The sequence below is a fragment of the Pristiophorus japonicus genome, chromosome 3 (genome assembly GCF_044704955.1).
Source record: "Pristiophorus japonicus isolate sPriJap1 chromosome 3, sPriJap1.hap1, whole genome shotgun sequence".
NCBI lineage: Eukaryota > Metazoa > Chordata > Chondrichthyes > Pristiophoridae > Pristiophorus > Pristiophorus japonicus.
The window spans coordinates 25,696,795-25,711,357 of NC_091979.1; the positions used below are offsets into that span (position 1 = coordinate 25,696,795).

Below are 14,563 nucleotides of genomic sequence, written 5' to 3' on the forward strand. Positions count from 1 at the left end.
GCGGAAGCCAAGTACAAACAGCGGGAGGAGCGTACGACAAATCAAAGCTCCCCACCCACCCGTCCCTCCAACCACCATCTGCCCAACCTGTGACAGAGACTGGGCCCGGCATTGGTCTCATCAGTCACCTGAGAACTCATCTTAGTGTGGAAGCAAGTCATCCTCAACTCCGGGGGACTGCCTAAGAAGAAGTATTGCGTTGGAAGAACAAAAGTGGCCTGTTTGATCCGCCCCTTGTGAATGGCCCCCCCAGGCTGAGTCTTACTGTGCTGCATGACATTGCCTGAAATGTTTGCTTGTGTATAAACAGTCGTGTTTGTGTGGGGAGTGAGAGTATTTTCTTGGGCAGCGGGGAGAAGGGGCTGGCAGGCAGCTCAAGCTGCTGTGGCTCAGGTTCAGAATGAATGAGTCAGTCAGCGAGCAGGGTGGGGAGAATAAGGGAAGGCAATGATGAACCAGTTTGGCACCAGGCATGGTTTGGTCTCCTTTTTCACCGTCTTCCCACTCCGTCACTTTCCCACAAGGCCTGTCAGCTTCAATCTCACAAGGTGTAAACAATCCTGAACTTTCAGTAAGTATTTTTAAATGGATGCCGACAGGAAAAATAAAGCACAGAATGACTGATTTTCTGACGAGGACGATAAGGGCTGTGAGCAGAGCTCTGTGCTGTTTTTTACTGCTGCCAAGACATTGCCAGAATAAATCAACCTAGGTATCATATTTGAATCTGAAATGCGCTTTCGACCACATATCCGCAGCATAACCAAGACCACCTATTTCCACTTCCGTAACATCGCCTGCCTCAGCTCATCCTCTGCTGAAGCCCTCATCCATGACTCTGTTACCTCTAGACTTGACTATTCCAACGCACTCCTGGCTGGCCTCAAACATTCCGCCCTATGTAAACTAGATGTGATCCAAAACTCGGCTGCCCGTGCCCGAACTCGCACCAAGTCCCGCTCACCCATCACCCCATGCCGCCTCTCTCTCCTCATTCATGAGGGAAAGAAAGACTTGCATTTATATAGCGCCTTTCACGACCTCAGGACGTCCCAAAGCACTTTACAGCCACTGAAGTACTTTTGAAGTGTACTCACTGTTGTAATGTGGGAAACGCGGCAGCCAATTTGCTCACAGCCAGGTCCCACAAACATGACCAGATAATGACCAGATCATTATCGTCACCATAGGCAGTCCCTTGGAATCGAGGAAGACTTTCTTCCACTTTCAAAGTGAGCCCTTTGAGGGCTAAACAGTCCAATATGAGAGCCACAGACCCTGTTACAGGTGGGACAGACCTTTGTCGAGGGAAGGGGGGAGGTTGGGCTGGCTTGCTGCGCGCTCCTTCCGCTGCCTGCGCTTGACCTCTTCACGTTGAGACTCGAAAAAGCTCAACGCCCTCCCGGATGCACTTTCTCCACCTCAGGTGGTCTTCGGCCAGGGTCTCCCACGTGTCAGTGGGGATGTCGCACTTTACCAGGGAGGCTTTGAGGGTGTCCTTGTAACGTTTCCGCTGCCCACCTTTGGCACGCTTACCATGAAGGAGCTCCGCATAAAGCATTTGCTTAGGGAGTCTCAAACCTAGCACCATGCTCATGGACTACAGGGCCGTAGTGATACCTGCCCTCCTATATGACACCATGCACAGTGCTTTCCGAACTTTGAGAACAGCCACATTGACTGCAATAGTCGAACATGGTTTTATGAAAGGGAAATCACGCTCAACAATTTTGCTGGAGTTCTTTGAGGATGTAACGAGCAGGGTGGATAAGGGGGAACCAGTGGATGTGGTGTATTTGGATTTCCAGAAGGCATTCGATAAGGTGCCACATAAGAGGTTACTGCACAAGATAAAAGCTCACGGGGTTGGGGGTAATATATTAGCATGGATAGAGGATTGGTTAACGAACAGAAAACAGAGAGTCGGGATAAATGAGTCATTTTCCAGTTGGCAAACAGTGACTGATGGCATGCCGCAGGGATTGGTGCTGGGTCCTCAACTATGTACAATCTATATTAGTGACTTGGATGAAGGGACTGAGTGCAATGTAGCCAGGTTTGTTGATGATATAATAATGGTGGGAAAGCAAATTGTGAGGAGGACACAAAAATCTGTAAAGGGATATAGACAGGCTAAGTGAGTAGGCAAACATTTGGCAGATGGAGTATAATGTGGGAAAATGTGAGGTTATCCACTTTGGCAGAAATAATAGAAAAGCAAATTATAAGTTAAATGGAGAAAAATTGCAAAGTGCTGCAGTACAGAGAGACCTGGGGGTCCTTGTGCATGAAACACAAAAAGTTTGTATGTAGGTATAACAAGTAATTAGGAAGGCAAATGGAATGTTTGCCTTTATTGCAAGGGGGATAGAGTATAAAAGCAGAGAAGTCCTGCTACAACTGTGCAGGGTATTGGTGAGGCCACATCTAGTGTACTACGTACAGTTTTGGTCCGCGTATTTAAGGAAGGATAAATTTGCATTGGAGGCTGTTCAGAGAAGGTTCACTCGGTTGATTCCGGAGATGATGGGGTTGACTTATGAGAATAGGTTGAGTAGGTTGGGCCTGTACACATTGGAGTTCAGAAGAATGAGAGGTGATCTTATTGAAACGTATAAGATTATGAGGGGGCTCGACATTGCAGAGAGGATGTTTCCCCACATAGGGGAAACTAAAACGAGGGAACATAGTCTTAGAATAAGGGGCTGCCCATTTAACACTGAGATGAGGAGGAATTTCTTCTCAGAGGGTTGTAAATCTGTGGAATTCTCTGCCCCAGAGAGCTGTGGAGGCTGGGTCATTGAATATATTTAAAGCGGAGATAGACAGGTTTTTAAATGATAAGGGAGTAAAGGGACCGTCAGGGAAGTGGAGCTGAGTCCATGATCAGATCAGCCATGAATTTATTGAATGGCGGAGCAGGCTCGAGGGGCCGAATGGCCTACTCCTGCACCTATTTCTTATGTTCTTATGTTCTATTCCATTCCTGCTGCACGGTACAGACTAAAACTAACCACTAACAAGCCCAGATGCAGAGCACAGGCTGAAATTAGGACTGTGTGGAGTGCAACAATTATACATCCCTGTCTGGCTTAAAAATAAAAAAGGGAAGGTGGCTCAACCGTGGCTATCAAGGGAAATCAGGGATAGTATTAAAGCCAAGGAAGTGGCATACAAATTGGCCAGAAATAGCAGCGAACCCGGGGACTGGGAGAAATGTAGAACTCAGCAGAGGAGGACAAAGTGTTTGATTAGGGCAGGGAAAATAGAGTACGAGAGGAAGCTTGCAGGGAACATTAAGACGGACTGCAAAAGCTTCTATAGATATGTAAAGAGAAAAAGGTTAGTAAAGACAAACGTAGGTCCCCTGTAGTCAGAATCAGGGGAAGTCATAACGGGGAACAAAGAAATGGCAGACCAGTTGAACAAGTACTTTGGTTCGGTATTCACTAAGGAGGACACAAACAACCTTCTGGATATAAAAGGGATCAGAAGGTCTAGTAAGAAGAAGGAACTGAGGGAAATCCTTATTAGTCGGGAAATTGTGTTGGGGAAATTGATGGGATTTAAGGCCGATAAATCCCCAGGGCCTGATGGACTGCATTCCAGAGTACTTAAGGAGGTGGCCTTGGAAATAGCGGATGCATTGACAGTCATTTTCCAATATTCCATAGACTCTGGATTAGTTCCGATGGAGTGGAGGGTAGCCAATGTAACCCCACTTTTTAAAAAAGGAGGGAGAGAGAAAACAGGGAATTATAGACCGTTCAGCCTGACATCGGTAGTGGGTAAAATGATGGAATCAATTATTAAGGATGTTATAGCAGAGCATTTGGAAAGAGGTAACATGATAGGTCCAAGTCAGCATGGATTTGTGAAAGGGAAATCATGCTTGACAAATCTTCTGGAATTTTTTGAGGATGTTTCCAGTAGAGTGGACGAGGGGGAACCAGTTGATGTGGTGTATTTGGACTTTCAGAAGACTTTCGACAAGGTCCCACACAAGAGATTAATGTGCAAAGTTAAAGCACATGGGATTGGGGGTAGTGTGCTGACGTGGATTGAGAACTGGTTGTCAGACAGGAAGCAAAGAGTAGGAGTAAATGGGTACTTTTCAGAATGGCAGGCAGTGACTAGTGGGGTACCGCAAGGTTCTGTGCTGGGGCCCCAGCTATTTACATTGTACATTAATGATTTAGACGAGGGGATTAAATGTAGTATCTCCAAATTTGCAGATGACACTAAGTTGGGTGGCAGTGTGAGCTGCGAGGAGGATGCTATAAGGCTGCAGAGTGACTTGGATAGGTTAGGTGAGTGGGCAAATGAATGGCAGATGAAGTATAATGTGGATAAATGTGAGGTTATCCACTTTGGTGGTAAAAACAGAGAGACAGACTATTATCTGAATGGTGACAGATTAGGAAAAGGGAAGGTGCAACGAGACCTGGGTGTCATGGTACATCAGTCATTGAAGGTTGGCATGCAGGTACAGCAGGCGGTTAAGAAAGCAAATGGCATGTTGGCCTTCATCGCGAGGGGATTTGAGTACAGGGGCAGGGAGGTGTTACTACAGTTGTACGGGGCCTTGGTGAGGCCACACCTGGAGTGTTGTGTACAGCTTTGGTCTCCTAACTTGAGGAAGGACATTCTTGCTATTGAGGGAGTGCAGCGAAGGTTCACCGGACTGATTCCCGGGATGGTGGGACTGACATATCAAGAAAGACTGGATCAACTGGGCTTGTATTCACTGGAGTTCAGAAGAATGAGAGGGGAATCTCATAGAAATGTTTACAATTCTGACGGGTTTAGACAGGTTAGATGCAGGAAAAATGTTCCCAATGTTGGGGAAGTCCAGAACCAGGGGTCACAGTCTAAGGATAAGGGGTAAGCCATTTAGGACCGAGATGAGGAGAAACTTCTTCACCCAGAGAGTGGTGAACCTGTGGAATTCTCTACCACGGGAAGTTGTTGAGGCCAATTCACAAAATGATTCAAAAAGGAGTTAGATGTCGTCCTTACAACTAGGGGGATCAAGGAGTATGGTGAGAAAGCAGGAAAGGGGGTACTGAGGTTGCATGTTCAGCCATGAACTCATTGAATGGCGGTGCAGGCTCGAAGGGCCGAATGGCCTACTCCTGCACCTATTTTCTATGTTTCTATACGCTGTGCTCAGGAAGGCAGATTCACGGTATAGGATAAATCCAATTTACCTGCGGTCGCGCAATCAAGAATAAGGGGGTGCCACAGTCTTAAATTAGGGCTCGGCCAATCAGGAGCGAAATCACGATGCACTTTTTCATACAAAGGGTAGTGAAAATCTGCAATTCTCTCACCCGAAAGGCTGTGGATGCTGGGGGACAGTTGGAGCTTTCAAGACTGAGCTCGTTAGATTTTTGTTCGGTAAATATCAAGAGATATCGTGCAAAGGCGGCTAAAACCTTCCTCTGTGAGCAGGCTTTTGGTCGCCTGTCCTAATATCTCCTTATGTGGCTCCGTGTCCAATTTTGTTTGCGAAGCGCCTTGGGATGTTTTACTAAATTAATGTTGTTGTCGGTGCAGATCAGCCATGATCCAATTGGAGGGCGGCGCAGGCTAGAGAGGCTGAACGCCCTCCTGCGATTGCTAATGTTACCACCTGCTCTGCCCCGAGCCAGTTCCGTGCTTGTGTGAATCACCCGAATAGTCTTAGGTGCCCTGAATATCCTCGGACTATTTGCCGCTGCGCATCGTAACTGATGAAGTAGGGTGGGAGGAGGCTAGTGTAGGGCACCAACGTCGGCACGGACCGGATGGGCCGAATGGCCTGTTTGTGTGCTGTAATCTGAGACAACCTCATTGGACGGAGGAGGGGGTGGGGGGGGGGGTGCTGCCGAATGGGTTATTTTTCCCGTCACATTTCTTGGGACGTTATGCCCGGAACGACCTGAGATATTTCAGCTCTAATCCCACCCTCTTTCTGATGTCTGATTTTTGTCTCTTTTATAGATCATGCAAAAGAAAATGTTCGGACCCATTTGGAAAACCAAGTTCGGCCCCCTCACTGTCATCAATATGGCCAGTGCTGAGTTGATTGAGGAGGTTCTGCGGCAGGAGGGTAAATACCCATTGCGTTCCTTCATGCCGCACTGGCGGGAGTACAGAGAGCTCAGAGGACATGCTTATGGACCGCTGTGCGAGTGAGTATCGTGGGAGCTGTGCAATACTGCCATTAAAGGGCCTCTTTATCCAATGTAAAAGGTCTTCCATCAATGTAAGCTGTTATTGTCCTGGATTGGCCTAGCATCTCCAGGTATTTGCTTCATGGGTTCTTTGTTTAAGAATTCATAGCAACACGTTGCTAGGAAGAGCGAATTTTTTTTTTTTAGCAATCGCACTACACATTATCAGTTGATCCGCCAGGCTCACAACCACCTGCCTCATCGTGGACACAGTGAACCCAACTGGCTGGGGTTTTATTGAGTCTTGTGAACATCACAAGGTCCCACACAAGAGATTAGGATGCAAAATTAAGGCACGTGGTATTGGGGGTAATGTATTGGCGTTGGTAGAGAACTGGTTGGCAGATAGGAAGCATAGAGCAGGAATAAACGGGTCCTTTTCAGAATGGCAGGCAGTGACTCGTGGGGTACCGCAAGGTTCAGTGCTGGGACCCCAGCTATTTACAATATATATTAATGATTTAGACAAAGGAATTGAATGTAATATCTCCAAGTTTGCAGATGACACTAAGCCGGGTGGCAGTGTGAGCTGTGAGGAGGACGCTAAGAGGCTGCAGGGTGACTTGGATAGGTTAGATGAGTGGGCAAATGCATGGCAGATGCAGTATAATGTGGATAAATGTGAAGTTATCCACTTTGGTGGCAAAAACAGGAAGGCAGATTATTATCTGAATGGTGACAGGTTAGTAAAAGGGAAGGTGCAACGAGACCTGGGTGTCATGGTACATCAGTCATTGAAGGTAGGCATGCAGGTACAGCAGGCAATAAAGAAAGCAAATGACATGCTGGCCTTCATAGCTAGGGGATTTGAGTATAGGAGCAGGGAGGTCTTACTGCAGTTGTACAGGGCCTTTGTGAGACTACACCTTGAGTATTGTGTACAGTTTTGGTCTACTAATCTGAGGAAGGACATTCTTGCTATTGAGGGAGTGCAGCGAAGGTTCACCAGACTGATTCCCGGGATGGCAGAACTGACATATGAAGAAAGACTGGATCGACTAGACTTATATTCACAGGAATTTAGAAGAATAAGAGGGGATCTCATAGAAACATATAAAATTCTGACGAGATTGGACAGGTTAGATGCAGGAAGAATGTTTCCGATGTTGGGGAAGTCCAGAACCAGGGGTCACAGTCTAAGGATAAGGAGTAAGCCATTTAGGACCGAGATGAGGCGAAACCTTTTCACTCAGAGAATTGTGGACCTGTGGAATTCTCTACCACAGAAAGTTGTTGAGGCCAGTTCGCTGGATATATTCAAAAGGGGGTTAGATGTGGCCCTTACAACTATAGGGATCAGGGAGTATGGAGAGAAGGCAGGAGTGTGGTACTGAAGTTGCATGGTCAGCCATGATCATATTGAATGGTGGTACAGACTCGAAGGGCCAAATGGCCTACTCCTGCACCTATTTTCTATGTTTTCTATCACATGACTGGCTAAGTCACTCCCAACTCAACAGCTCTACAAACCTGTGAGCATACTCACAGGTGTATACTATGAATGGAAGATTCATTTCCAGCAAACTGCTGCCAGCAAAAACCATGAGAACAATCCTCAAAGTATTGTTTTTTTTTCCAACTTTCTTTGAACGTGGGTGATGAACATTAATTTTGATATGTAGAAAAGGGCAGTGACGACTGAATCCTTCAAGGAGTAAGATTGGAGTCCATAGAGAGAGACTGTAGATGTGATCACTTTGAGACTAATAGGTGTCAGCTGTGGCTCAGTGGGTAACAGAATCATCTGAGTCAGAAGGTTGTCGGTTCAAGACCCACCCCAGAAACTTGAGCACATACTCTAGGCTGACACTCTCAGTGCAGGGCTGAGGGAGTGCTGCACTGTCAGAGGTGCCGTCTTTGGGATTATGCGTTAAACTGAGGCCCCGTCTGCTCTCTCAGGAGGATGTAAATGATCCCATGGCACTATTTCGAAGAAGATCAGGGGAGTTATCCCTGGTGTCCTGGCCAATATTTATCCCTCAATCAACATCATAAAAACAGATTATCCGGTCATTATCACATTGCTGTTTGTGGGAGCTTGCTGTGTGCAAATTGGCTGCCGCGTTTCCCACATTCCAACAGTGACTACACTCCAAAAGTACTTCATTGGCTGTAAAGCGCTTTGAGACGTCCGGTGGTCGTGAAAGGCGCTATATAAATGCACGTCTTTCTTTCTAATCCCAGCTTCTCTCGTCTCTCCATCTAAGAGGCATCCCTCATCCCGGCGACCATTCTAATACAGGATGTGGAACGGCGGGGGGGGTGTGCGGGGAACAAAGTAGTTGCAGCCAGCGGAATAATCCACTGTCCCTGTGCTTCTTGCTCCAGGTACGGCGCGGAGTGGCACCATCTCCGCAGCATATTGAACCCCAAGATGTTGAGACCGAAAGAGGTGTGCAATTACTCCCCCGCCATCAACGAGGTTGTGACCGACTTTGTGAAGAAGGTTCGGTGGCTGAGAGAGAACCACGGGGGAGGAGTGATGGTGATGGACGTGTCCAGCGTACTGTACAAATTCGCATTTGAAGGTATCGGCTTTCAGTTCTAAAGCACAGAAGGAGGCCATACTGCCCTTTGACAGAACGCTCTTATTAGTTCCAGTCATTGCCCTGCAATTTTTATCCCCCTTCAAGTATTTATCCAGTTCCCTTTTGAAAGTTACTGTTGAATCTGCTCCCACTGCTCTTTCAGGCAGCGCGTTCCAGATCACAACAACTGGCTGTGCAAAAAAAACTGTCTCCTCATCTCCCCTCTACTTCATTTGCCAATTACCTGAAATCTGTGACCTCTGGTTACCGACCCTTCCACCAGTACATCCTAATTTACTCCTCTATCCCTATCACAACTCGTCACAATTTTGAACCCCTCTATTACATCTCCCCTTATCCTTCTTTGCTCTCAGGAGAACAATACAGGTTGAATCTCCCTTATCCGGAACCCTCGGCACCTGGCCTGTTCTGGATAAGGGATTTTTCCGGACGAGGGGTGGTTACGTTAAATTGGATGGTACAGGTACTGAGGAAGGGGATAGCGGGGCTGGCTGGCTTGGGGCTGGGAGTGCGGCAGAGAAATCATGATGGCGGGGGTGGGGGGGGGGGCGGCGGATCGCGGGGTCAGGCCAGCGCTTGCGGCAATCGGCAGCGAGGAAGGACTTCAATTTGTTCATGTCGGAGTTCTGCACATGCGCTACCCGGTGGCCGGGAATGGTTCTGGATGAAGGGTGGTTCCGGATAAGGGAGTTCTGGATAAGGGAGGTTCAACCTGTACTACCAAAACTAGGGGCCTTTAAGTATTCCACTATCCTTCTCTGCTCTAAGGAGAACAACCCCAGCTTCTCCAGTCTCTCCACCTAACTGAAGTCCTGCATCCCCGGCACCATTCTAGTAAATCTCCTCCGCACCCTCTCCCAAGGCCTTGACATCCTTCCTACAGTTATGGCGCACAGAATTGACCACAATAATCCAGCTGGGACCTAACATGTGATTTCTAAATGTTTAGCAACATGCTTCCTTCCTTGTCTTTGCAGATTTGAATGTGTTTTAGTTTCCCTCAATGCTGCAAGACCGGTATCCTGTTGGGAGAGAGTTCCAACATAGGATTGAGTCATCAGGGACACTGCGTGCATCCTGCCAACCGTCAATATCACCAACCATTTCAGTGTCAGCTGTGGCTCAGTGGGCAGCACTCTCGTCTCTGAATCAAAAGGTTCCACTCCAGGGACTTGAGCACAAAAAAAATCTAGGCTGACACTCCTGTGCAGTACTGAGGGAGCGCTGCACTGTCGGAGGTGCAGCGAAGGTCCACCAGACTGATTCCCGGGATGGCAGGACTGACATATGAGGGGACACTGCATCGACTGGGCCTCTATTCACTGGAGTTTAGAAGGATGAGAGGGGATCTGATAGAAACATATAAAATTCTGACGGGACTGGACAGGTTAGATGCAGGAAAATTTTTCCCGATGTTGAGGAAGTCCAGAACCAGAGGACAAGGGGTAAGGATAAGGGGTAAGCCACTTAGGACTGAGATGAGGAGAAACTTCTTCATTCAGAGAGTTGTTAACCTGTTGAATTCTCTACCGCAAAGACTTGTTGATACCAGTTCGTTGGACATATTCAAGAGAGAGTTAGATATGGCCCTCATGGCTAAAGGGCTCAAGGGGTATGAAGAGAAAGCAGGAAAGAGTACTGAAGTGAATGATCAGCCATGATCTTATTGAATGGTGGTGTAGGCTCGAAGGGCCGAATGGCCTACTCCTGCACCTATTTTCTATGTTTCTATGTTTCTATGACTTTCGGAAGAGACGTTAAACCTATGCCCCATCTGCTCGCTCAAGTGGACGTAAAAGATCATGTGGCAGTATTTCGAAGAAGAGCAGAGGAGTTATCACCGGTGTCCTGGGCCCAATATTTATCCCACAATCAACATAACAAAAAAAAACAGGTTATCCGGTCGTTATCACATTGCTGTTTGTGGGAGCTTGCTGTGCACAAGTTAGCTGCCGAGTTTCCTACATTACAGCAGTAACTACACTCCAAAAGTACTTCATTGGCTGTGAAGCACTTTGAGACGTCTGGTAGTTGTGAAAGGCGCTACACAAATGCACGTCTGTCTTTGCTATGAAAATCAGCATTATACACTGGGATCTGAGGTTATCAATATCAGCCAATCAGATCAGTTGATAGCTGAGACTGTTGGCTATCAGAACCCATCTGAAAGGTTGAAGAGTGGGACTGGATCCTGTTTGAACCAATCAGATCTATTAGAGAACAGCACCGGAGGCTGCTTGACTAACCAATCAAATCGGCGTTTGTTGCATAAGAACTTTAGGCAGCAACATTTTAAGGTGAGCTGCTGGTTTTTGAGAGTGGTTTTATTATGTATGTAAACCTGTAAATACCATGTCTAACCACCAGACGGCTTATCCCCTGGATCCCCAAGGGATCCCACAATCCCTTGGGAGCGCCTGTATATAAGGAGGCCTCACAGGTTGGAGAGGCACTCTGAGATCTGTAATAAAGGACTACGGTCACACCTTACTTTGAGCTTGCGGTATCTAGTCTGACTCTTTATTCAGGACATAACAACTGGCGACGAGATACAGATGATGAACACCACCACAACAATGCAGAGAACCGTGGGCATCCTGGAGAAATTTTCGGAGGGAGATGATTGGGAGAGACTCGACCAATAATTCGTGGCCAATGAGCTGGAAGTGAACGCTGCCAAATGAAGGGCGATCCTCCTCACCGTTTGCAGGGCACCAATGTATGGCCTGATGAAAAATCTGCTCACTCCAGCGAAACCCACAGACAAGTCGTACGATGAGTTGTGCACACTGGTCTGGCAGAATCTAAACCCGAAGGAAAGTGTTCTGATGGCGAGGTATTGGTTCTACACGTACAAGATGTCTGAAGGCCAGGAAGTGGCGAGCTACGTCGCTGAGCTAAGGCGCCTTGCAGGACATTGCGAATTTGAAGGACACTTGGAGCATATGCTCAGGGATTTCTTTGTACTTGGCATTGGCCATGAAGTAATACTTCGTAAACTTTTGACTGTAGAAACCTTAACCTTGAGTAAAGCCATAGCGATAGCCCAGGCATTTATCGCCACCAGTGACAATACCAAATAAATTTCTCAGCACACGAGTGTTGCTGCAAGTACTGTGAACAAAGTAATGTTGTTTTCGAATCGAAATGTACAGGGCAAGACTTACATGCCTGCTGCTGCACGTCCGCAGATGACTCAGAGTCAATCATCAAGGGTGGTGAATGCAAGGCCATTAACACCTTGTTGGCCCTGCGAGGGTGATCATCATTTCCATTCATACCGCTTCAAAGGATATGTTTGCAAGGGCTGTGGAACAATGGGACACCTCCAATGTATGTGCAGGCGAGCTGCAAACCCTGCTAATCCTGCAAACCACCATGTTGCAGAGGAGGACAGGTCCACGGTGGATCATGAAGAACCAGAGCCTCAGACCGAGGAGGCAGAAGCATATGGGGTGCACACATTTACCACAAAGTGTCCCCTGATAATGCTGAAGGTTGAATTAAATGGACTGATGGACTGCATCCCAGAGTACTTAAGGAGGAGGCCTTGGAAATAGCGGATGCATTGACAGTCATTTTCCAACATTCCATTGACTCTGGATCAGTTCCTATCGAGTGGAGGGTAGCCAATGTAACCCCACTTTTTAAAAAAGGAGGGAGAGAGAAAGCAGGGAATTATAGACCGGTCAGCCTGACCTCAGTAGTGGGTAAAATGATGGAATCAATTATTAAGGATGTCATAGCAGCGCATTTGGAAAATGGTGACATGATAGGTCCAAGTCAGCATGGATTTGTGAAAGGGAAATCATGCTTGACAAATCTTCTGGAATTTTTTGAGGATGTTTCCAGTAGAGTGGACAGGGGAGAACCAGTTGATGTGGTATATTTGGACTTTCAGAAGGCTTTCGACAAGGTCCCACACAAGAGATTAATGTGCAAAGTTAAGGCACATGGGATTGGGGGTAGTGTGCTGACGTGGATTGAGAACTGGTTGTCAGACAGGAAGCAAAGAGTAGGAGTAAATGGGTACTTTTCAGAATGGCAGGCAGTGACTAGTGGGGTACCGCAAGGTTCTGTGCTGGGGCCCCAGCTGTTTACATTGTACATTAATGATTTAGACGAGGGGATTAAATGTAGTATCTCCAAATTTGCGGATGACACTAAGTTGGGTGGCAGTGTGAGCTGCGAGGAGGATGCTATGAGGCTGCAGAGTGACTTGGATAGGTTAGGTGAGTGGGCAAATGCGTGGCAGATGAAGTATAATGTGGATAAATGTGAGGTTATCCACTTTGGTGGTAAAAACAGAGAGACAGACTATTATCTGAATTAGGAAAAGGGGAGGTGCAAAGAGACCTGGGTGTCATGGTACATCAGTCATTGAAGGTTGGCATGCAGGTACAGCAGGCGGTTAAGAAAGCGAATGGCATGTTGGCCTTCATAGCGAGGGGATTTGAGTACAGGGGCAGGGAGGTGTTGCTACAGTTGTACAGGGCCTTGGTGAGGCCACACCTGGAGTATTGTGTACAGTTTTGGTCTCCTAACTTGAGGAAAGACATTCTTGCTATTGAGGGAGAGCAGCGAAGATTCACCAGACTGATTCCCGGGATGGTGGGACTGACCTATCAAGAAAGACTGGATCAACTTGGCTTGTATTCACTGGAGTTCAGAAGAGTGAGAGGGGACCTCATAGAAACGTTTAAAATTCTGACGGGTTTGGACAGGTTGGATGCAGGAAGAATGTTCCCAATGTTGGGGAAGTCCAGAACCAGGGGTCACAGTCTAAGGATAAGGGGTAAGCCATTTAGGACCGAGATGAGGAGAAACTTCTTCACCCAGAGAGCGGTGAACCTGTGGAATTCTCTACCACAGAAAGTTGTTGAGGCCAATTCACTAAATATATTCAAAAGGGAGTTAGATGTAGTCCTTACTACTCGGGGGATCAAGGGGTATGGCGAGAAAGCAGGAAGGGGGTACTGAAGTTTCATGTTCAGCCATGAACTCATTGAATGGCGGTGCAGGCTAGAAGGGCTGAATGGCCTGCTCCTGCACATATTTTCTATGTTTCTATGTTTCTATGACTCCCGGTGCCCATGGGGCTGGACACGGGCGCAAGTCAGTCCATAATGAGCAAAAAGATTTTCGATAAGTTATGGTGCAGCAAGGCCTCAAGGTCCGTCCTGACTCCCACTCACACTAAACTGAGAACGTATACAAAGGAACTGATTCCTGTAATTCGCAGTGCTACTGTAAATGTCTCCTACGATGAAGCAGTGCATGAGTTACCACTCTGGGTGGTACCGGGCGATGGACCCACGCTGTTCGGCAGGATCTGGCTGGGAAAGATACGCTGGAACTGGGATGACGTCCGAACGCTTTCGTCCGTCGACGACACCTCAGGTGTCCAGGTCCTAAACAAGTTCCCCTTGCTGTTCGAACCAGGCATTGGGAAGTTCCCCGGAGCAAAAGTGCAGATCTATTTGGTTCTGGGGGCGCGACCTATCCATCACGGTGAGAGCGGTACTGTACATGATGAGAGAGAGGGTGGAGATCGAGCTGGACAGGCTGCAACGAGAGGTCATCATTTCGCCGATCGAATTCAATGAGTGGGCTAGTTCGATTGTTCCAGTCCTCAAGGGAGACGGCACCATTAGAATCTGTGGTAATTACAAAGTAACTATCAATCGTTTCTCACTGCAGGATCAATACCCGCTACCAAAGACAGACGACCTATTTGTGATGCTGGCAGGAGGGAAAACGTTCACGAAGTTGGACTTGACCTCGGGCTACCTGACG

The 14,563-nt window shown here is 47.4% G+C and overlaps 1 protein-coding gene across 1 annotated transcript in view; it reads left to right on the forward strand.

The window, feature by feature from the left end:
- cyp27a3 (cytochrome P450 family 27 subfamily A member 3) overlaps window positions 1-14,563 on the forward strand; it is a 112,545-nt gene that overhangs the window by 32,768 nt on the left and 65,214 nt on the right. Inside the window, exons 2-3 of the mRNA XM_070875272.1 lie at window positions 5,986-6,176; window positions 8,547-8,746. Coding sequence (XP_070731373.1) covers window positions 5,989-6,176; window positions 8,547-8,746 — 388 coding nt within the window. The 5' untranslated portion in view covers window positions 5,986-5,988. The remainder of the gene's footprint in view (window positions 1-5,985; window positions 6,177-8,546; window positions 8,747-14,563) is intronic.